At 46.6% G+C, this 24869-nt stretch overlaps 1 protein-coding gene across 1 annotated transcript in view; it reads right to left on the minus strand.

The window, feature by feature from the left end:
- The window catches only part of AK7 (adenylate kinase 7), a 404956-nt gene that overhangs the window by 77393 nt on the left and 302694 nt on the right, over positions 1 to 24869 (minus strand). Inside the window, exon 10 of the mRNA XM_086937746.1 lies at positions 3352 to 3501. Coding sequence (XP_086793872.1) covers positions 3352 to 3501 — 150 coding nt within the window. The remainder of the gene's footprint in view (positions 1 to 3351; positions 3502 to 24869) is intronic.

Here is a 24869-nt window from a genome sequence, read left to right on the forward strand (position 1 = left end):
CGGCCCCTGTAAGTGCAGTCTGACCATCTAGAAGGGACGAATCAGAAGTATTGTTGGTAAGCTGGTAAATTCAGCATTTTTGACTGACTGAGTTGTAGCTGTAATTTTCTATTACAAACAGATGTAGGCTCACCCATTGAGAGCCTACCGTATCTGTTACAATTTGAAGTTAGTGATGTGTGTTCTTTTCACATTGAGCCAGACTCAGGGTGTGTTTTAAGCATGTGTTTTAAGTTGGCACTGTGTCATTTTCCAACAGGAAAAAGTGTTGCACAAGTGCCTAAATCAGGATTCACTTTATTCTGTAGTTCAGCTATATAGTAACCATGCTTTGATTTTCACAAACAATAGCACACACCTATTTAGCGCCACTGGAATATGGTTCCTCTAAGCTAAGGGGCACTTGTTCGGTGTAGGGCTTCCTTGTATGAACCATTTTTGGTATAGCGATAGTAGTCATATATTTTTCCCTTAACTTTCAGTTGGTGATAAGTAAGGATTGTGGCGAGCCCACCTGTTGGGGCATGCATATTTTTCCATTGGTTTAGGTAAGTGATTTTATCTCACCCTCCATTTGAAATATTCTATGACCTCCATAGGAGGCTTATGTTTTTCTCAGACATTTGTTGTCCGACAGGATGGCTAACTCTTTCATGTTGGTCCCGAGGAAGACCGCCGTAGATGCATTAATTTACACAGCCTGAACCAGGGGGTCGAAACGTCAACACTATAAAAAGGAAAACTTAAGACTACCTACCATCAGGGCAGGAGACATTTTATGACAGTGCCGCAGAGAGTGGAATGCTGATTAACAGGCAATAGTCAAGTTATTTGAGGGAATCGTGAATCAGAAATTGTTTGTTGCTTTTAACACTATCACCTTTGTCACATTGCACAAGCACTATATGTATCACTTTTGCCCTGGTACATCCTGACTTTGTGAAAAGTTTTTTGAAAATATTCTTTGTCACAACAACAACAGTTTTGTCTAAATGAATTGAACAAAACTAATATCGACCTTGGTGGTCTTTATATTTACATTCAATGGGCAACTAGTATTCTCGTCCCAATTTGCAAAAAGGGAGATAGGTCAGAACCAGCTAATTACCGTCCAATCTCCCTTTTGGACAATACTTTAAAAATTTTGGGACGTATAATCTACAATAGAGTACTTGAATGGGCGGAAGATGCAGACTTCCTTGACCCCTGTCAGATGGGATTCCGGAGCGGGGTAGGAACAGTGGAGCAATGCCTGAATCTGAAATTAATAATTGATAAGTACAGCATTGCTAAATCATCCCCTACCTACCTCGCTTTTATGGATCTCTCATCTGCTTTTGACTTAGTGAATAGATCCCAACTTTGGTCAATTCTATCACACAATGGCCTAGATGACACCCTTGTGAGATTCCTTGCCTATCTACACACTGACTTGAAAGCACGTGTACGAATTGGGATGGGGGGATAAGTCTCAGGAGCCATTAATATAGGCAGGGGGTGAGACAGGGGTGCGTTTTAGCACCCCTGTTGTTCATCATCTATATTAATGGTTTATCTAATTGCCTGAAAAAAGTCACAACAGATGTTCCGATAATCTCAGGGAAACCTTTACCAGTGCTCTTATATGCAGACGATGCGGTGCTTATGGCCCGCACACCAAATGCTCTTCGTCTGCTTGTACACAACTTTGTTAATTTCATGGAGGGTCTGGATTTGAGGGTCAATTTAAAAAAATCTTTTATCATGTCCTGTGGTCCTGGCAAAAGGAAACTCAACACCATACAGATAGGTACAGATAAATTAGAATCTGTTCCTACATTTCCTTATCTAGGGTTGGTTTTCGCTGCGAGCGGCTCGTGGAGTGGGCACTTGGCCCACGCCACGAGCAAGTTCTCGAAAGCCACCAATTCTGTTTTGAGTCTTCCGCGCCCAAAGAAAATTGGTGCCACTAAGGCTATTTTAAAGATTTTTAAATTGCAGTGCTCACCTGTTGCCTCGTATGGAGCGGAGGTCTGGGGTTCGGGAAGCAGCCATTGTATACAACGAGAGGAAAGTCGCTTCTGCAGAAAAATGTTGGGCGCCCCGATCTCATCCTCTGATTTTATTTGCCAATCGAATTGAATCTTCCATATATAAGTGATTTTATTAGAGCCAGACCAGCACTTTTTTGGATTAGAGTCTGGAGGAATAAAGCGGCCGTTCTCACACAAAATATTATAAAGGACTGTTTAAATTGTGATCATGGAATGGCTATTCCATGGCTCCTAGAAGTTTCTAAATCACTTATTGCAGTGGATAGAGGCACTTTGTTTACTGATCCTATGTCAATTGAAATCAAGGATAAACTTGAGGTCAAAAATGCACTGTATGCACTTTATAATACTGAAAGGATAGGAAGAGAATTGCAGAAATCAAGTGTTGCAAAATACGTAGGGTACGAACTGTGTAGACAACCCCTCCCGAATTATCTGTCCCTTCCTAATACTAGTTGGGAGAGATCACTTTTGTTTCGCCTAAGGGCGGGAACAGTAACATTTTTGTTGTCTTTCCCTTTGGGGTATCGCCACAGTGTTGATTTTAAACCGTGCCCCTGTGATGGTGTTAGCACACAAGATGATTTGCACTTCCTATTCTTTTGTAAATTTTATCTTAGATTTATTAAATGGCTCTTAACTCCATATTTTAAGAAACACAGACCACTCTCACTTAAAGAATCTTATAGTATGTTGGTTTCCCTGGATACTGATGAATTAACTTTTCGCACCAGTACTTTTTTAAGACTGGCTACACGAGTGCGCAAAACGATGGAAAATCCCTGAAAATAGAAACTAGCTTTACTGGAGCTTATTGCACTATTTTGTAATTGTATGAACCATATATCATGAAATATTTTTTAAATTATAATACTTTTTCTTTTTTTGTATGCATGTATATTTTAATGAATTGCTGTTTTTACTTGCGGTACTTTTATGAATTTTATGAAATTCGAATAAAGGTCTTTTGAACTTTGAACTTTTACATTCAATGTATCTGGTACAAACAATACAGAGATCGGATTAATGCTATCTCCATAAATGTTTCATAAATAATTCTGAGAGAATCATAAGTGTTTATACTAAATGTTTATAAGTAGATACATTATCAGGAATATGCTTGCAACATGTAGAAGAGACATCCCTACTTAAGAAAAGTCATAATATCAACTACGATGTTACATGAATTGTATTTGTTACAAGAGAAATATGTTTGTACTGCTTTAGTCTTCTTACCTCCTCGGCATAGGTTTGAATTATTCAGTGTACATTTTCTTTGCAGACGAGCAAGGAATGAATACACTAGGGAGACACTCACCAGTAGACCTCGGCTTTGCTTGTATTCTTTTACAATAGCTTCAATGTTATCCACAAGCCCAGCTTGAGCGACCCAGTTGATGTTGAAGTTCTCTTTCAAATACACAGCTTCCATGCGAAGATTTACCAGCAACTGGTCAATATGCATTTGCTGAAACAGGAAAACAGTTGGTTAGGACATAACACATGTCCCATTTTGAACCATAAGAGTGATCAGAAAACCTTCTAGGGTCAGGTAAACTAATGTGCCCTGTGAGCTTTCACACTGTAATTCATTCATAGGTCGCTACAACTGATAATTATTAGAAGGAATTTCCAAATTCATTATGAAGGCTGGATGTTCGGGATTAATGGGAGACAGAGGGGTTACTGGGCATCAGGTGTGTCTATTGGAACTCTTTTTTTATCACTGAGGTTCACAGCCCTGAACTACTACTGGAGAGAACAGCGAACATGACATAACTGAGGGTAACAATCTAAGGCTTGCTCTAGAAGTTGTGGGGTGGGGTAGAGACTTAGTCCTCAGTACACCATGAATGGAATGTAATAAGCTAATGTTTAACCAGTGATCCATCTTTATTAAAAGAACCGTATGTTATTCTGATTTCAGTGTAATACAATACACATAATGAAACCGAACAAGATATCTAAACATTTACTGTGGGGTACTCAGAAGACCAGTGACTTTATCTCAAACTTAAGGATTCCCTGTCTGAATTGTAGTGGGCCCGACCCCAACAGTCTTTTCTGGCATCTGCATCCGTCAGTCGGTGCACTCTGGACCTCATAGTCTGGATACTTCCCCTTCTGGCAGTTGGGACCGCTCACTGCATCACCCAACCCCGTGGAACAGTGCCAACCAGGGCACGTATTAATGACAGGGTTTACTTTCCATGTTTACGCCATTGTGCCCCTTAAAGCAGGTGCACCGGGTGCAAACATGGAAAGTGCGCCCTATCAGAAACAATGCGCTGCCTTCAGAGCAGCTGCAAACTCAAGGCATTGCATTCAAGAGAAATACAGAACAGCTGTTTCTCCCTGCAGGCGGCAACCCGCCTGCACTTTTTAAAAGGGATTAGAGATCCCCTTGCAGGCGGGAGCAGTGAGTGACTGACCCGCATGCAAGGGAATGTTGAGGGAGTCGATGGAAGCCCCTGTCATTCCTTTAGAGGGCTGCATTTAGAGGGTGCACTGAAAGTGCGCCACCTTTTAGTGGCACACTTTCAGTGCATCTTCTAAAGGCATGTTTGCCTCTGTGCCAACATTGGTAATACAGTATGAGTGCAGAGGCAAAGTGATTCTCTCATTTACGTGTGGAGACACCCTCATGCAAATGAGGGAATGCCCTCTAATTATAGCCAATCCCCAAGGATGGGAAGACGGAAACGGTTCTGAACTTTTGGAAGGCGGGAGGGAGTTACCCTCCCGGCCGTATTTATTAAAATATGAAACAAAAATTAAAACATTAACTTAACAGTTTCATATCATGTACAATTTCATTTACACATTACGATGTTCTTGGCTGACCTTAACACATCTCTAATACAAAGGTTCTCCTAGCCGATACTAAACATCCTGCAAATGCATTTCTCAAAATTGAAATTGTACATCCTAACATTACGGGCCAACGGCAAGGTCGGAACCGGTGTCAGATCCCCCATACCAGAACTCCCCCCTCACTTGTGAGGGGCGGTCGCACAGAGGGCTGTACCTCTGTGCCTGCTTCCAATTTCCCTTGTCTTAGCGGGGGCCCTCTGTTAACTCGACGCCATCTTAGTGGTCGTCCGAGGACTCGTGTGAGGTGTCTAGAAGGTAGCGTAGACCCCCCTCCCACCCCACACAACTTACCACATCTGCCGTCGCAGATGTCCTGGCCCCGGGAAATTCCCAGGAGGGGCCTGTAGCCCCTCCTCCCCAGGGAGGGGCCCATGGCCGCCTTCCCTTTCGGCGTCCCCATCCTTAGAGGGGACCGCCTCCCCGTTTGAGGGGCCAATGGCCGCCTCCCCCCGGGCGCTCCCATCCGTAATGGGTGACGCCCCCACCTCTAGGGATCTTCCAATTACTGCTCACCGATCATGATCATGACAGGCCGGATAGTTGACCGGCTATCCGGACCCCCCCACAAAACTCCTACTTAAAGTCATGGCTGCACACACTCTTTAACCAAGCTATGAAGTCTCCTATGAGTAAAACATTCCCCTCCCGGGACAAGTGGACCCCATCTTCCAGATACATATGGTCCCCCCTGATACATCCATGAGGAATAGAATGCAATGTACCTGTACGGAACAACCTACCAAGTTTGTTATTCACTTTCTTCACCGAATGATTTATAGCAGACACTGAATTAGCCCCCCGCCACACCTTCCGTGGAATCATATGTGACCATGCAATCGTGCACCCCGGAAGCCTTCTCGCCAACCAACTTACTGTGGATAGTATCAATTCGAGAAGTACTCGTCAACCAACGGTCACCAAATCATTGCCCCCAAGATGCACTATGATTACAGATGGCGGTGACCTTGTCCGCCCTAACAAACCCTCCATAAAAGTTTGAAAATGGTCAATACAGAGCCCGCCCCTTCCGTAGAAGGTCACCCTGTACCCGTATTCCCCAGCCATGTGACTCATATCACCGGCTTTGAATACGTCTGTGGCACGCCTCACGTATGAGTGGCCCACGACCCACACCACTCTTTCCACAGCCGGTGATCTGTGACCGCTGGTTCCCAGGTGTCGGGTCGACTGCACAGTCCGCCCCGCCTCGTAAGCTCGCGAAACTGTAAACCAAACCAAAACAAGAAGCGTGAGTGCATGACATTAGCTTCACAACATGTGCAACCGCACATACCTTTTATAACAATTTGAGGACCAACGCCCCAACTGTTTCACTTTTTCAACACTCAGACCCCTGGCTGTAGCCTCTGTAGCAGCCCCTATCCGGAAGGAATGAGTCCCGAACTCGCACGGGTTCAAGCCTGCAGCTGTGATTGCCATTGTTAGCACCCGCTGGAACTGAAACCTCGTCAGTGGGGTGGCGTCGGCGTGCCTCAGCAAGCTTCCCTCCCATGATGCCGCCCTCTGCGCCAAATACTCCTCAATGCATGCTACCGGGCACATGGGAGATCCCGGAATCCGCTGTACTACTACGCTGTCCCCGATCGCTCTCTGATCGGTCTTGGATCTGGCAAATGAGACTACCATTGTCTCCCCCTTAATTTGAACGTGCTCTCGGCACAGACCTCCCCCCGTATCCTGCTTGTTCCTTGCTACCAGTTCGCTTACCCGCATGGCCTCATGGAATGCTAATGCAAAAGCAGCCCTGAATAGCACAGTCTCTGATTGAGATGAACATGTCGCAGGGAGTACGGACAGTAACCGGGCTAATATTTCCAGACCTATCGGGTGCCTCTCATCAACTCTGCTACCCTCAAGGCGTTGCCACCCACGCAGCGCCTTCTGTACCAGAAAAGACGCGGTGGGGTCCTGGATGCCATGAGCCCGTGCCATAAAAGAAATGGCGGCCCGGTGTCTATTGGCCGTAGCCACTGATTTGCCTGCCTGGTGCAATGATAACAAAAAGTTCAGGACATGCTCTTCTTGGCCCCAAAGCTCCCCCCTAGCTGAACCCAAAAAGGACCAATAGGAACGGAACGCCCCTTCATATGCCTTCCTTGTCCTGGGTGCTAGACTCTCTCCCACGAGGTCTTGTATTCCGGGGCACCGAGAGACCAGAGAGCTTCGGGAAATGGTGCCGCCACCGGGTCCGCTGAGGGCAGAAAACCCCAGAAGGCCTGCATACGGGAACAAGAAAGCGCATCAGCTGCCTGGTTTAACACCCCTGGCACATGTCTCGCCCTAAAGTGGACGTTCAGTCTCATACACAGCAGGACAATTTCTTTCAGCAATCTCAAGATCCATTTGCAGCGGGCTGCCTGACTATTGATACACTCAACCACGGTCATATTATCAGACCAGAATACCACAGAGAGATCACGAAATCCCTCAGGCCATGTTTCTAAGGCCACCAGAATAGGGAACAGTTCGAGAAACCCAATGTTACCTGTGAGTCCATTCTCGTGCCACCATGCCGGCCAGGTCTGTGCTGACCAATGATTACCAAAGATGGCGCCAAAACCCACACTCCCTGCCGAGTCAGTCCACAACCCCAGCTCCTCGGAAGAAACCACTGGTTTGTTCCACACGACCCGACCATTGAAATCCGCCAGGAATGCCAACCATATGCGCATGTCCTGGCGAACCTCTGCCGAGAGCCTTGTGCGGTGGTGCCCTTCCTTAAGGCCGACCATGGCTTGAGCAATAGAGCGGGAAAAGGGGCGAGCCATCGGTATTACCCTAAGGGCAAAATTCAGCTGACCCACAGCCTGCTGCAACTGATGCAGATTTACCTTCACCTCGCTAATGCATGTTTCAAGCGATGCCTTAAATTTCGTCACTTTTTCCTTAGGCAAACGGAAGCACCCCTCTTCGGAATCGAGCTCTATTCCAAGAAACTCGAGCGAAGTAGCCGGGCCCACCGTTTTACCTGGGGCTAATGGTACGCCAAAACGATTCATGAGATCACAAAACTCATTCAAAGCCTGTGCACATTCTCTGTCTCCGGCTGCCCCCAGGAATAGAAAATCGTCAAGATAATGCATCACATGTGTAAACCCCGTTGTTCTTGTGAACGCCCATTGCAAAAAACTACTAAATTTCTCAAAATACGCACAAGAGATGGAGCAACCCATTGGCATACATTTATCCATGTAATAGCGTCCCTGAAACATGAAACCAAGGAGACGCTGATCATCTGGGTGTACCGGGAGTAACCGGAACGCCGATTCAATGTCCGATTTGGCCATCAGCGCTCCGGGCCCCAGGCGATTCAACATGGCGACGGCCTCGTCAAAGGATGAGTACCGCACCGAACAAACTTCCGGGTTTATCGCATCGTTCACCGAAAGACCCCTTGGAGCTGACAAATTATGAATCAACCTGAATTCCCCTGGGTCCTTTTTGGGGACCACTCCCAGAGGTGAACAAACAAAATTAGGAACCGGAGGCATGTCATATGGTCCAGCAACCCGACCTCGGGTCACCTCTTTCCCAATCTTTGCTTGTACCACCGCCGTATTCTGCAGAACCGACAGTTGGTTCCTACATTGTACTTTACCCTGAAAGCCCCCCGCCGGGATGCGGAAACCATATGAAAAACCATCTCGCAACACCCCAGCGGAGATATGATCCGGATATTCGTTGAGCCAAGGAATCATTGCCATGATGTCAACCGGGGTAGGGAGAGGTGCCCCTCGGACTATTTCAGACCTGTTTGGCGCCCCCTCTATTTCCCGTATCACCAGTCTTGGCTCTGCACATGGTCTCGGGGTGTGAGGACTGCCCACACCCTGCACATTCATGCCTAAACTTGCAAGCCCCTTGCGGCCTAGTACATTTGCCTCTGTTAAAGCTCCAGCATGCCCCTTTTTTACCTGAGTTGCCATTATTCCTTGTGTGCTGATCATTGCTTGACCCCGCCCGAAAGGGCGCTCCGGACGAATGGCGGGAAAACTCGACCACGCTTCCCCCCAAAGATGGCGACTTCGCCGTGCCTGATTTCTCTATTTTCTGCCAGGAAATGGAGTCGAAACAATCCCACGTCAGGGATGTGTCGTACTCCTTGGACTTACGAAATATGTTATCGTAACAAAACCATTGATTACCACTATATGTCTCATAAAATTCCATGATACGTGTCTGATACACGGCTAATTCCAACAATAATTCGGGCCTTCGTTCCCCCATAATTGCAGTGAACATTCCAAACGCTCTGCCCCAATTGCCTATCGTTTCATCAACTCTGAAACCGGCCATCTTGGCGCGCCATACACTAGGATGCAGAAACTCTTTTTGGTTCTTTACATGCTCAATCTCATAGTGATAGGTCAGCAAGGAAAACATGTTCACATATTTATCAGCCCATATCCTTTCTTTTACCTCAATTGGGATATGCTGAACAACTTTCTCCCTCCTTGAAGGTACCGATCCCTCCCCTGCCATCGGTAATGGCTGCTTACCTGAACCGGCGACTGCGACCATAGTCCCTGCCGAACCAACGCCCGATACTGGTTGTTCCACGGGAGCCTGCGGGGAAACAACAGGACACGGTGCCTTCGCAGCATCTTTCGATTGCCGCAACTGCTTCATTATCGCTCTGGCTTCATCAGCCGTGGCCCCCTCGTTCTCTTTGCCCAACCATGCCGCCAACTGGGCAGCCAGCTCAGGAGGCATATCCTCCCCGTTCACAGGAGTGATTACCACAGGGATTGGTTGCCCCGCGTTCGGGACAGGAGTCGGGGCCTCGATTTGAGGTAATATAAATTTTATGATCAAGTTATGTTCCCTAGCGCGTACCCCACCGACTCCATGTACGAGTTAAAGTGCATGTAACTTCCCTCCTGTACCAGCTATGAAGACGCAAATACATTTGCGTCCAACGTTAACTTGTCCTCTTTCAGACCCACCATGAATGGGTTGGATGGTCCGTTCCTAAGTATGCTATGCCAACGTCTTTTTGAAGTGTACTCCTACGTTTTTCAGCCTGGCTGAAAGTAGGCCCTGAATCTCTGCCACCGAGCCTCTTTTCTGGCTTCTGACTGCGAGGGCCCCTGCCCAAGCAGCCCCCGTACCCGTGAACTCTGACTTACTTCTAGCGCGGCCCTCCGTGCTCAGCTCAGCCTGCTGCCTGCCAAGATTGACTATAACCTTCAAGCTATCTGTTTCCCTCCCCGAAAATACATTCCAGCCTGCTAGTTTCAGTAAACATCCTTCCTCAGCTGCAGGGCTAAAGGGCCGACCTGTCTCTATGCAAGTAATTCATAGCCTCCGTTGCCATGCTTTCATGGAAGGCCCCTCGCCCCACGCTTCTCATACAGACACTCAGGCGCTTATACACGCACTCACAGCAAGTATAGAATAGCTTCTGCTCTAGAGACCTTTCTGCCCAGATAGCTTAGTTCCTAAACATCAGATATCAGATATGATAGAAGCACAAGTTGATCTGACATGCCAGACTTCTGTCTCTTTCCGTCAGTGTAAATGTCAAGCCCCCTGCACCCCGTCAATCACACGTCATGCAGCTGCGCGCGCATCCAAGCTTCCGATTTCTGCTGACATTGCAACATTCTGTTAGCACCACCCCTTGGTGCCACCCACTTGCGTCACCTATCAGTGACGTTTCTAGCACACACCTCTAGTTTACGCCTAGTTTACGCCTCTTGATGATGTACTAGTACCACGTGTATACTGTTATCTCGTCTTCTCTCAGCTGTTACGCCTCTTACATTGAACATTATGATGTAAATCAAGTATATAAGCTATGTATTGTCAATAAACGAGAGCGCGCTCATCTATCCCTTCTGACACCCTGTGTGGTGGTCAGAACATGATATCCTGATTCCTTTATGAGGAATAAAACCCTTAGAAACTCTTGCACCACGGACTCTGTTTTCCTTCATTCTGATTGAGTTATTATTGATTAAGTACTTATCTGCATAGAAATTAAGAGAGTAAATTAATTATTTACGTCATTTTGGCGCCCGAATAGGGACCCCTCCCCCACCTCACGCGCCGGTTGGCGCGTTGCATGCTGTGTCCCCTGCCATCAGTTAGATGGAATACACGTGTACTGGCAGGATTTCCTGCATCTCCCTCTGACCCACGGAGGTGACGAAGACTGCAATCAGTGCCCAGACGAGGCGGTGAGGAGTGCGGAGGATCCCGACCAGAGCCCAGCCGAAAGAAGCAAGGTCCGAGGTGTGAAGAGGCCCACCAGTTTTCCGAAGTTTTCCGAAGTTTTCCGAAGTTTTCCGAGCCGAGTCCAGTCGAGTTTTCCGAGGCCTTCTGTTTTCCGTGCTTCCCGGTGAGTACCATTGCTGGGTCGTATCTAGACGGGTTTGGGTACGCAAGTCCGGTCTGCACTGTTTGTAGGCAGTGTATCTGTACTGTTTAGCAGTATATCTAGTATTCCGAATTTCTGAAATTCTGCACTGTTACAACAGTGTATCTGTACTGTGGAGCAGTACTTCTAGTATAGAGGGGTAGTCATCTATGTTTTAAATGTTTTTGTAATTAATGTCGTGGTATGAAAGTGATTGTTTTTGTGCATTATTGTGTTTTCTTGTATAAATAGTTACAGTCGACATTGAGTATCAAGGATCAAGCATTTCAGTATCAAGTAGGCACAATGCCGTTTTTCAACAAGTTAAAGCAGATAGGAACTAGGAAAGGGATGTTAGAGGAAGAGATTCCAATTCCACCTAGGGACACTCCAGGTAATTTTATGTACAATAAACATGGCATAGACGCCATCCTGTATCTAGAGTTATGGACCGATTATACCAAGCACCTAGAGGAAAGATACCGATGGCCAGTTAACGGAACATGGGATGCCGAGTGCATCATAAAGGTAGAAGAAGTATTACGGAAAAAGAAAGCCAGACAATCTCAGAAAGACGCCATAGAATTTTGGCGTAAGGAATCACGTAAGCGTGCTGAAAGAGCACTCCGTAGAGAAGACAGACTTCAAGAATCAGAAAAGGCCCAAGAAAACGAATTAGTTACTGAGGGAATTCGAGTAAAATTAGAACAAATAGATTGTATCCAAAATAGCCAAGTGAACAACATGTATCTTTTGGCCGAAGGTACCCCTGACGCCATTTCAGAAATACCGAAAAATTTGCCGTCACCATTGGTTCCAACTAAAGTAATGCACAAGACTACTAAAGACATATTCCTAAATTCCTATCTAGATGATGTAGCACCAGCTTACACCAATCTGCCTGTTCGTGCCCTGCCTATAGACAGGGACGGGGGTGGTACTCCACCCCCAGGTCACGTTCCGCCGGTACCGCAACAGACTTCTCCTGTTCCGCCAGCCCCGCCACTTCCCCTACTCAAAACTGACCTACCGAAACCACGTTTGCCTGATCCACCTAAACGACAAGTTCACGTTCAGATACAGACTCCGCGGAGAGATAATGCCCAAGCATCCGCCTCAGGAGGTGCGACAGCGGGTCTACAGACCCCGCCACCGACACACAGATTGCATTTAAAAGACACACAGAATCCTTTCCAGTCTCCCCACTACTCATCCCGGCTTGAGGCATTGAAAGATAGGATGTCATTCTGCAGATATGATCCAGTACCCGGAACAGACGATCTAATGGTATTAGCATCACTGCGCTTAAGATCTGCCACCGACAGCTTGTTATGCTGTGTGGGAATGCAGGAAGCCCTCGACAGACTATACAAATTCATACAGACAGGGAAAGACCCCGACAGTGTCCAAGCTGCCATGTATAAACAGAAAGTTGACATTCAAAAACAGATATTACGATTCTTCATTAATTGTGTAATAAGAGAACGAGACAGGCCCGGAACAGATCAGAGTGAATTAGACGCATTGAACAAGTGGGGCCAAAATATAGCAGAAGCAAAACATGACAAGGGGACTTGCATAGCCGCTATGTCCCAGAAAATTAGAAAGGCAGTATTAGCTGCACACCAGGAAGAAACTGATAAAACTTCCTCCGAGGAAGAAAATGAAGATGTGACATCAGGAAAGTCTACAGACACTATAGCATATGTAGGTAGGGGAAACTACCTTAGGAAAGGTGTCCGTCCGGAGAGCAAGAGAGTTTTCTTCTCTGCCTTAACAAATCCGAATTCTGCTGAGCATCAGTTCCAGGAAACTGATAAACGGCTTCGAGATCGAGTTGGGTACCATGTACTCAATTCTATGGATGAACAAGAACTAGCCCGATCAGCTGTATCATGGGCCGAGAATGCAGACATATATAATGATGATACCGTAGCACAGACATTTCTGAACCTCTCCCCCGACGAACAGAAATTAGCAGGTGTATACATGATTCAACACCTTCTCATTAAATACAGAAAACATTATTCCGATCCAGGTCCCTTACACGAGACACTAGAAGCACTACTGATGGATAGATGGAGAGGCTTAAGTACCAAATTAATTCAAATAATTCTAGAACAACGACGCAGATATGATACCTTTGTAAGCTCTGAATATGTTCCCGCCCCACCTCCAGAGAGGAAAATGTACCATATGCAGTGCGGGGGTGGTATTGAAAGTCAGAACCCCTTACGAGAAGTGCACCCTGTTATGGGTGAGGATAAGGTTTTGAAACGCGTGTATGTACACACGCCTCTGACTAAATTAGAACTGTTAGAAATGAAGAAATTAGTCCCGTGCCATGATAAAGACCCTGCAGGTTTTCATAGAGAGCTCAAAGATATGTTACTGATGGGAGACTACACGTATGATGATATCATGAAAATGTTGAAAGTATTACTGCCTACGGGTATATTCGAGAAACTGAAGGAAAAGGAATGGGAGGTGGGAGACACAAAGATTGCCTGGGCAGAAATAGAAGAAGAAGAGAAAAAACGGGTTCCAGGGTTAGGCCTTGGGGACAAAACTAAAGCATTACCAGGTTTGATAGTACAGGTCTTGCCCAGATTGTTGACAACTAGAAAAGAGGATTGGGACGCAATCTCGTCCTGTAAACAGAAACAAGATGAAGATACTAGCGACTTCTATTCAAGATTCGAGAAATGTTTTATTATCAATAGTGGCCTCCAGCCAAGTAGCGAGTCGTACCCACATCTTTTTGTATCAAAGTTAGTCGAGAATTCCCTACCGTTAGTTAAAAATAGAGTGTATAAAGTCGAGAGTACATGGCAAGCAAATACGCCATCCCAGATGTTACAAATGTTACAATATCACCAGAATAGAATTAGGGAAGAACAAGATCAGGAACAGAAACGTATGAAAGACACGAAAATGAAAATGTTAGTAGCTCAGACGGTCCCATCCGACAGTCACAGAAAAGGTACGACCCAGACAAGTCACACTGCAGCTCCTGTTAAAGGGACATGCAATTATTGCAAGCAGCCAGGTCACTACGTACACGAATGTCCAGTTCTGAAACATAACATAGCGACAGGTAAAACTAAAGAAAGACCGCATCCGCCTAGACAAGACCATAACCAGCATCAGTCTACACAGAATACACAGCCTATGCATGCATCCGCACAGACAGCACAGACCGTAGCAGTACCACAGCCACAGCCCATTGCTGCAACTCAGCAAGTCTCACAACAGATGTACCAGTATGCCCAGTCTGCTTACCCCGAATATTCCCGATATACATGAAACAGCCTAGAGAGGGAAGGTGGCTTGCCTCTTATTGAGATTCCTGTAGATCAAGAAGGTCCTTACGTACACAGTCAAGTATTGGGGAAAGACAGAAAGTTTTTAATTGACACAGGGGCAAGTCGCACTACAATAAGTCATGACGAAGTTCCAGGGGCACCCCTCTCAGGCTCACAAAATGTTTCCCTTGGTTTTTCAGGACAGCCTATTGTAAATGAAGTATCAGAACCAGTTCCCCTGGCTGTGGGTCCATTATCACGCATTACAGACCTGTTACTCACAAAATCATGTCCGGAAAATCTGTTAGGAATTAAAACATTGAAGGCTCTAGGAGCTATAATCTGCTGTTCCCCGGAGGGAGTTAGACTATTTCTGCGGGATTTCAAGGGTCATTACGTTCTTCGTGAGTTTGACGTCAGATTGAAAAATGTACCTGATTACTTGTGGGCAAAAGGCCCAACTGATGTAGGATGTATGCACATTACACCATACCGCGTTACACTCAAGGCAGGTGTTGTATTACCCAGAATCAGACAATACAAGTTACCACCCGATGCTGTAGTGGCTTTACTGAAAATCATTGAAGAGCTCATTGCTCAAGGAGTGGTCGTCGAAACCGACTCCAATATCTGTAATTCACCCATCATTCCGATTCTTAAACGTACTGATCCCAATGCCCCGCCAGTATATCGGCTGGTGATTGATCTTCGAGAATTGAATAAATGCATTATCCCACAGTATCCTGTGGTCCCCGATATATCATCTCTATTGACTGCTATTGATTCAGAAGCAACGTTCTTTACTGTAATTGATCTCAAGAACGCCTTCTTCAGCGTGCCTATTGATCCAGAGAGCCAATATCTCTTCGGATTCTGTTTAAATGGACGCAGTTTCAAATTTTCGCGCGCACCTCAAGGATTCACAGAAAGCCCCAGCATCTATAGTCAAGCACTGAAGAGACAACTAGATTGTATTCAAATGCCAGTTAACACCGCTTTACTACAATACGTCGATGATCTGCTGATCACCGCACGAAGTGAGCCCGAATGTGAAAAAGCATCACTGACAGTTTTACATTTCCTGGCCGACAAGGGACACAAGGTGTCTCCTTCGAAGCTACAATTCTGTGTTCAGCAAGTTGTGTACTTGGGTCACTTGCTGTCCAAAGTGGGGAGACAGCTCACTCCCGATCGCATTCAGTTAATTGCAAATATGCCACAACCCCAGACACAAAAGGAAGTGCGGGCCTTCATAGGCCTCACCTCGTACTGCAGACAATGGATTCCCCAGTATGCATTTCTAGCTAAACCACTCATCCAGTTAACGACACAGGAGGCAGCGACTTCGACTGCCCTCCCTTGGACTCAGGAACATACACAAGCTTTTGAAGACTTAAAGAAAGCCTTATGCCAAGCACCAGTTTTAGCAACACCATGTTACAGCAAACCGTTTACACTTTTTGTTACAGAACGTGATGGTACAGCGTTGTCTGTCCTCACTCAAGAGCAAGCAGGTTCACATAAGCCTTGTGCTTATTTTTCTAGTACATTGGATTCAGTAGCCCAAGCACTCCCTGCGTGCTTAAAGTCAGTAGCAGCAACAGCGTTAGCAATAAGACAAAGTGATTCAATTGTTTTAGGTCATCAGTTAACAGTTCAAGTACCACATTCTGTAGAGGTTTTGTTAAACAGAACCCAGACTCAACACTTAACTATAGCACGACTGACAGGTTATGAATTAACACTATTCCAGCCACACATAGAAATCAGACGTTGCAGCATCCTGAATCCAGCAACACTGTTACCTACAGTTATGACAGATCCAGCTCCACATGATTGTATAGAAATAATTAATGCAGTAACTAAGCCTAGACGAGACTTAACAGATGTCCCATTGACAAATCCAGACCTGACACTTTATGTGGACGGTTCATGCATGAGAACAAGTACAGGAGAATTAGTGGCCGCGTATGCCGTGACCACTGAAACTGAAATTAAAGAAACACATCGTATTGACACACTGTCTGCTCAAGCAGCAGAGCTCATCGCTCTGACCCGAGCTTGTATTCTAGCCAAGAACAGAAATGTTAACATATACACAGATTCCCGCTATGCCTTCGGAGTTGTACACGACTTCGGAGTCCTCTGGCAAGAACGAGGTTTTCTGACTTCCCATGGGGCCAAGATACAACATGGCCCCCTCATTCAAGCACTGTTAGAAGCAATACATTTGCCCTCGGGCATATCAGTCATGAAGTGTAAGGCACATACTAAAGTCACAGATTCTGTTTCCCAGGGTAACGACCTGGCAGACCAAACAGCAAAACATACAGCACTAACTCACACCCAGATTACTGACATAACAAAAACAATAGTACCAACAAAATGTATGGCAGTTAGAGATCCCGCCCTAGACGTAATGGATATCCAGACACATGCTACTCCAGAGGAGATAAAGAAATGGACTGAACTAGGAGGGATTCAGACAGATCAAGGTTGGGTGACGAAGGGAAAATCTATATGGTTTCTCCCCGACTCAATGGTTCAGGTCATGATAAATACAGCACATAGCCCGGCCCATCTAGGAGAGAAGGCGATGTTAGACAGTTTACAGAATCTCTGGTACAACAAACACTTACGAGCAGCAGCAAAACAGAAAGTGCGTACTTGCATGATCTGTTGTCAGTTCAATCCAGGTAAAAGCGTCCCTGTTGAGCAAGGTGGATTTCATCCTCCCGATCACCCTTTTGAAGTCCTCCAGATGGATTATATCCAGATGAATAGCTGCCGAGGATTTAAATATGTCCTTGTAATTGTTTGTGCTCTGTCCCGTTGGACCGAAGCATACCCAGTCCCAGACTACACTGCTCCGACCACTGCCAGACAGTTGGTTCGTGAATTCTTCCCACGGTACGGTTTGCCCCGTGTCGTGTATTCAGATAACGGACAGCCGTTCTCGTCCGAGTTGATGAGACAAGTTTCCCTCTTGCTAGGATATCAGTGGAAGTTCCACTGTGTCCGACATCCCGAAGCAGCTGGCCTTGTAGAAAGGCATAATCAGACACTAAAAATCCGTCTTGCCAAGATCTGTCAGGAAAAAGGAGTCGACTGGATAGTCGCCCTGCCCGTGGCACTATTCTACATGAGAATGGTCGCCCACTCAAGATCAGGGCTATCCCCGTACGAAGTGGTCTTTGGCAGACCACCGAATATGTGGGGGACGCCCATTCCGAAAAAGATCACTGATGTTGATTGTAACATGTTGACAGATTACCTTGCCTCCTTGATGTCTGCACTCCAATCATGTCGTTCACAGGTTGCCGCAGCCTTCCCTGACAATACCGATGTAAAGGCGCATGAGGTCCGTCCAGGGGACCTGGTACTCGTCCGGAATTTCGACCGGAAAAGTCAGCTGGAGCCCCGCTGGAAGTCTCCGAAGACCGTCCTCCTTACCACAAGGACCGCTGTGAAGATCGAGGGGAGAAAGGGGTGGGTCCACACGAGTCACATCAAACTATGCAATGAACTAAAAAACGGACTGAAACAGGACTCTGACTCGTCCACCCCCACCAAAGACTGTGTTGAAGTAAAAGACGTTATCGTCTCTAAAAGAGAAAAGACTCCCCAAGAATTATACCGAATGAAACTCCGATCTAGCAAGTCAGACAGTTTAATTGTTTAAGTCCTCCCCTAGGTGAATCGGTTAAATAGTTTCTGACATGTATCCCCTAGATCGAGATAGAGAGAGAGAGAGAGAAGCAAAGAAACGTACATACTGTAAATCACTGCGTAGTCACTGTATAGTGACGTTGTTAATAATGTTTTTTCTAAGTATTCTAATTATTATTGCCAGCATTCTGCTACCTATATATTGGCCTATTTTCAGGCGTGAACAATCTGCTTACAATGTTTCTGCTGAACACACTTTTAGTGAACTTCCTGCACATGAACTCTCTTACAGACTTGCGCTGCGCAACAATACATTCATTAGTATGTTACACCATTCCCATCAGACAAATAATGCCACCGACTGTTGGATATGTGGCCGACTCCCTCCCTACCAGAATTACAAGGGAGCTCTGCCCCTCTTTCCGTACCCATTCACTCACAATGGCTCCTGTGGAGCATGGTTTAAAATAATTAATTCCTTAGATCCTGATACTGCTGTTTTCGAGGGGGGCTGGGTTTGGGGAAACTTGAACTTAGTCCTGCTCCACGTCTGTTACCCTGATAAAGAGGGACTTCCCACTCGAATAGGAACTGATCTAGAAAATGAAGTATATGGATTAGGTAATTACACAATTAGCCTTATGATCCTTACTGTTGAATCCGAAGCTGCTCCAGTTTTGCCCCATATGTTAGTATTACCAGTCACAGGTGAATTATGTGTTAGCAAGAAAGGTTCAGTACACGTAGGTCATAGTAAATGCACTACTGTGGTCGAGTTCAGTGACCATGGTAAATCGTCCTTTAAAGCTACCAGTCATTCTTACTTTGTTTGTGGTCATACCGCATACATTAGCCTACCTCCAGATTGGGATGGTACCTGTTACATTGCATTCCTTCTGCCACCTGTTTTTCTAGCTCCCCCTGATTACCATAGAAATACGAATCTAGCACCGAATAGACCCAAAAGAGATATTCCCCTTGTCGACTACACAGAAACGGCATGGGAACAGTACACTGATTTTAATAAAGGATTCTTTTTCTTCCTAGGACCTGTCCAAAACAGTAAATTAATACGCAGATTAACGAGAACACTTGAAGCAGTAGTACATGAAACTGCCTCCGCCTTAGGTAACTTAACAGAAGAGCAATCTGCTATGCGGGTTGTTGTCCTTCAAAATCGTCTTGTGATTGACGTCATCTTGGCAGATAGAGGTGGAGCCTGTAAGGTCATCGGGTCAAGTTGCTGTGTTTTCATTCCACAAAACGCACCATCCGTCTATCAAGCTATTACCCGTTTGCATAAAATTGCAAATCAGATACATCAGAATCCAGGCACCTGGACTTGGTCCGGTTGGTTCTGGACAACGTTAACCGCTTGGGGATGGAAGATCTTATCATTCCTAGGCATTGGCCTTGTTATAGTATTCAGTTGCTGCCTGTGCTTACAGTGTGGGCCAGCGATATGTGGACTGTGTGCCACATCCTGCATTGAGCATTCCAGTTGTCTCTCAAACAGTCAAAGAAAGAAAGATGAACATATAATGTTACAAGAACAGACTGATAGATTCATGAGGATTGATATATCATGAAGGGTCCGTAGGGAACAAGGAGGGAATGAGGTAATATAAATTTTATGATCAAGTTATGTTCCCTAGCGCGTACCCCACCGACTCCATGTACGAGTTAAAGTGCATGTAACTTCCCTCCTGTACCAGCTATGAAGACGCAAATACATTTGCGTCCAACGTTAACTTGTCCTCTTTCAGACCCACCATGAATGGGTTGGATGGTCCGTTCCTAAGTATGCTATGCCAACGTCTTTTTGAAGTGTACTCCTACGTTTTTCAGCCTGGCTGAAAGTAGGCCCTGAATCTCTGCCACCGAGCCTCTTTTCTGGCTTCTGACTGCGAGGGCCCCTGCCCAAGCAGCCCCCGTACCCGTGAACTCTGACTTACTTCTAGCGCGGCCCTCCGTGCTCAGCTCAGCCTGCTGCCTGCCAAGATTGACTATAACCTTCAAGCTATCTGTTTCCCTCCCCGAAAATACATTCCAGCCTGCTAGTTTCAGTAAACATCCTTCCTCAGCTGCAGGGCTAAAGGGCCGACCTGTCTCTATGCAAGTAATTCATAGCCTCCGTTGCCATGCTTTCATGGAAGGCCCCTCGCCCCACGCTTCTCATACAGACACTCAGGCGCTTATACACGCACTCACAGCAAGTATAGAATAGCTTCTGCTCTAGAGACCTTTCTGCCCAGATAGCTTAGTTCCTAAACATCAGATATCAGATATGATAGAAGCACAAGTTGATCTGACATGCCAGACTTCTGTCTCTTTCCGTCAGTGTAAATGTCAAGCCCCCTGCACCCCGTCAATCACACGTCATGCAGCTGCGCGCGCATCCAAGCTTCCGATTTCTGCTGACATTGCAACATTCTGTTAGCACCACCCCTTGGTGCCACCCACTTGCGTCACCTATCAGTGACGTTTCTAGCACACACCTCTAGTTTACGCCTAGTTTACGCCTCTTGATGATGTACTAGTACCACGTGTATACTGTTATCTCGTCTTCTCTCAGCTGTTACGCCTCTTACATTGAACATTATGATGTAAATCAAGTATATAAGCTATGTATTGTCAATAAACGAGAGCGCGCTCATCTATCCCTTCTGACACCCTGTGTGGTGGTCAGAACATGATATCCTGATTCCTTTATGAGGAATAAAACCCTTAGAAACTCTTGCACCACGGACTCTGTTTTCCTTCATTCTGATTGAGTTATTATTGATTAAGTACTTATCTGCATAGAAATTAAGAGAGTAAATTAATTATTTACGTCAGATTGGGGTGACCGGGTGCGCTGGGGGCGCTTCGGGAACCGGGGCCTCCCCTCCCGACACTCCCCTCTTGGCCCTTCTACCTTTCCCGTTAGGGACTACTCCCGGCAATGCTGGTCCGATGACTCTCTTAGGTCCCCCCGCACCATTCATTGCCGCCATTTGCTTCTTCATATCCGCCATGTCTTTCATCAGCATACGAAGCATCTGATCGGACCCGACCCTCTTTCCGACCTTCTTGCTAGGCATCGTCACCGTATGCTCCACGAGGTCCTAGGCCAGGAAACTCCGAACTCACTGAAAGAATAAACACAAAAATTAATTTCTCAAAATTGGCTCTTCGTTCCGTCTCGAGCTCACGTGCAACGGGGAGGTGCAGCTTCAGAGCACAGGAACAAGAGGATGCTTCTTATTTATTTATTTATTTGCAAATTTATAGAGCGCTCTAATACCCGGAGGTGTCCTGGCGCTGGAGGATAGACTGGTGTGAGGGAGCGAGCTTACTGGGTGAAGAGCCATGTTTTAAGACCTCTTCTAAAGGCCATCAGATTCTGGGTTTGTCTGAGCGCAAGAGGAAGTTTGTTCCACGCCTCGGCCGCCCCAAGAGAGAAGCTCCTGCCTCCCCAGAGGACTTTTTTAATTCTGGGGACCGCAACCAGGGCCAGTTGTCCTGATCTCAGTGTTCTTGTTGGTTTATGCCAGCAGAATAGAGACTTCAAGTGCCTAGGACCTGAGTCGTGGAGGGCCTTGAAGACCATGCATACTGCCTTGAATGTGATTCTTTTACGAATGGGTAGCCAATGTAACTTAACCAGTTCCTGAGATACCGAGGCAAATTTGGGAGTGTCAGTGATTAGGCGAGCGGCTGCGTTTTGCAGAAGTTGGAGTTTATTAAGTACGCTCTGCTGGGCGTTTAACATCAGGCTGTTGCAATAATCTAGGCGTGAGAGCACTAGACCAGTGACTATAGTTTTCCTGTGTTTCTTTTCCAGATAAGGTAGAATTTTTCTGATGGTCTTGAGTATAAAATGAAGGGAGGAGGAGAGGGCGCTCACCTGGGATTTGAAGTTCAGGGTGGTGTCCACCAGTATACCAAGATTTTTCACTTTGTCCACTGGTTCTGGGAGAGGTCCCATTTCGTCTGGCCACCATCTCGGGGACCAGAAGTTGTCCCTGTTACCAAAGAGCAGAACCTCGGTCTTCGAGGAGTTCAGCTTAAGGCAGCTTTGTGCCATCCAGCAGCCAACTTCAAGCATGCAGTTTTTGAATCTATCGGCCGTATTTTCTGTTTCGCCGGGAAGGAGGGACACCACAATCTGTGTGTCGTTGGCGTAAGCCGTGAGTTGAAAGCCGAATGAACGGATTACCGGGGCGAGGGTGGACACGTACACATTAAAAAGAGTTGGGCTTAACGAAGACCCCTGAGGGACTCCACAGGGAAGTACAAAGGAGCGAGATTCGTGACTGCCCAACGCCACTGTCTGGGATCTATCAGATAGGAAGGCTTGTAAGATCTTTAGAGCCTTTCCCTGAATTCCACAGGCCCTCAACCGGTCCACCAATAGCTTATGGTGGACCGTATCGAAGGCCGCAGAGAGGTCCAATAGGATCAGGGCTGCTCTGCCCCCTGCATCCATCACCTGCCTGATGTCTTCCATGGATTTAAACAGGGCGGATTCCGTGCTGTGTCCCTCTCGAAAGCCGTGTTGGGAGGAGTCCAGTACTTCCGCTGATTTTAGGAAGGCGCTAAGATGTGTGTTCAGGTAGCCTTCTATTATTTTGGCAGGAAGGGGGAGTCTGGCGATCGGGCGATAATTGTTCATCTCCGTGATTTCAAGATTGGGTTTTTTGAGCAGGGGTAAGATGGAGGCTTGTTTCCACCTTGAGGGATAATCCCCTGTCTCCAACATCTGATTGAAGAGGGGGGTGAGACCCCTGGCAATTGCATCTGGTGCGAGTTTGGATATTGATGTAGGGCAGGGGTCATGAGGGGAGCCTGATTTAATTTTTAGTAAGCGGCTTCTCACTTCTTTTTCCGTGATGTGGGGGAAATGTTGAAGCGTGGTTTCAGGTTTAGCGAGGTCGGGGCCTCCCTCGATGAGGAAGTCGTCGCTGTTCTGTCTAGGGGGAGAAAGATTTTCTCTACCTTTTCGCGAAAGAAGGTTGCCAAACTTTCGCAAAGTGAAAGGCTTGCTGGTATTTCAATGGGTTTGGGGTTTGCTAAGGAGGCAACCATGAGGAAGAGTTCTTTGGGGGTATTGGTAGCGTCTTCTATCTGTCTCGTGAGAAAGGTTTTTTTTGCTTGTAGGATGATTTCCTTGTAGCGTCTTTGTTCCGCGTTGAGCGCTTTTTTGTCTGATTCCCTATAGTGCGTACGCCAGATTTTTTCAAGTTTTTTGCACCTTATTTTGTGTTCCCTTATTTGATCAGTGAACCACGGGGCAGCGGGCTTGGCCCGGCTGGAGTGGACTGTTTTGGGGGGGGGCTAAGCGTAGGCAAGCTTGGTCCAGCCAGGTAGTGTAAGACTTGGCTGCCTCTTCCACGTTGTTCGGAAGAGGAGGCAAGGTGATGTTAAGTGTGTTCTCTAGGGCGTCCCCAGTGATGTTTTTCCATGTTCTCACTATTTTCGGGGTGTTTCTCTTGTTATCTGATTTTTCATGGGTGGTGAGAGGAATAGAGAAGTGGATTGCTGAGTGGTCGGACCAGAAAACTGGTAGAACCGAAGAGACTTTCAAATTGGACTGATTGGAGAAAATCCCATCTAGGGTGTGTCCTGCTCTATGAGTCGGATCGGTTACAAGTTGCAGCATGTCGATCCCAGCCAATAGGTCGATTAGTTCTTGGGTATCGGGAGATGTCTTACATTCCAGATGGAAATTAAAATCACCCAGAATAGTGAATCTTTGGGAGCAAGCTGCTATTTCTAGTAGTTTGCTCAAGGCAGCTAGAAATCTAGTTTTCTCGCCCGGGGGCCTGTAAACCAGGCAACCTGTAAAGGACTGATGATTAGTGAGGGTAAAGTTGAACAATAGAGATTCGTCTAAGTCAGAAGGGCCGGGTTGAAAGGAACCTCTGATGTCTTTGTGATGTATGATGGCTAGTCCACCCCCTCTCCTCTTGTCCCTATTTTGGGTATAGCAGATAAAGTTCTGAGGGGTGGCTTTAACTATATCAGGACCTGATGCTGCATCAGTCCAGGCTTCCGTGATGAATGCAATTTTTATGCCTTCCTCCTGAATGTACTCAGCCACTTCTGAGCTGTGCTTAACTAGAGATCTCGTATTGAGGAGGAGGCATTTAGCCAGGGGGTAGGTAGTTGTTGAGCAGGTGGTTTGGTCTCCTAGTTGAACAATAGGTAACCAAAGGGGTTTGAACAATCGTGACGAGCACTTGGGGCAGTGGGAAGATGTAGGAAGGAATTTGGTTCCGGGTTCCCAAATTTTGCAATCCTTATTGGGATGTGCGAGGTTTAAAGCTAGGAGCGTGTCTCTGTTGTAGACAAGCCTGGGTAAGTGGTAGGGAGTGGGTGAGACAGGGGGACTGGCCCTGGGCGCGGGTCCGGCGCGGACGGGCGCAGACGGACTCGCCTTTGGCGAGCCCCGCTGCGCTTCCTCGTGAGGGGGGCCATATAAAGGAAAAGGGCGGGAGGGGCGGAGCACTGCACTGCTCGGCCGACTCCCAATCCATAATGGCGGTACCCTCCGGAGCGGATCGCCTCCAGACAAGGGTTCGAGTCCCCAAAGCGGCAAATTACCCCGTTTACAGGCACACG

The sequence above is a fragment of the Lissotriton vulgaris genome, chromosome 9, assembly GCF_964263255.1.
Source record: "Lissotriton vulgaris chromosome 9, aLisVul1.2, whole genome shotgun sequence".
Lineage (NCBI taxonomy): Eukaryota > Metazoa > Chordata > Amphibia > Caudata > Salamandridae > Lissotriton > Lissotriton vulgaris.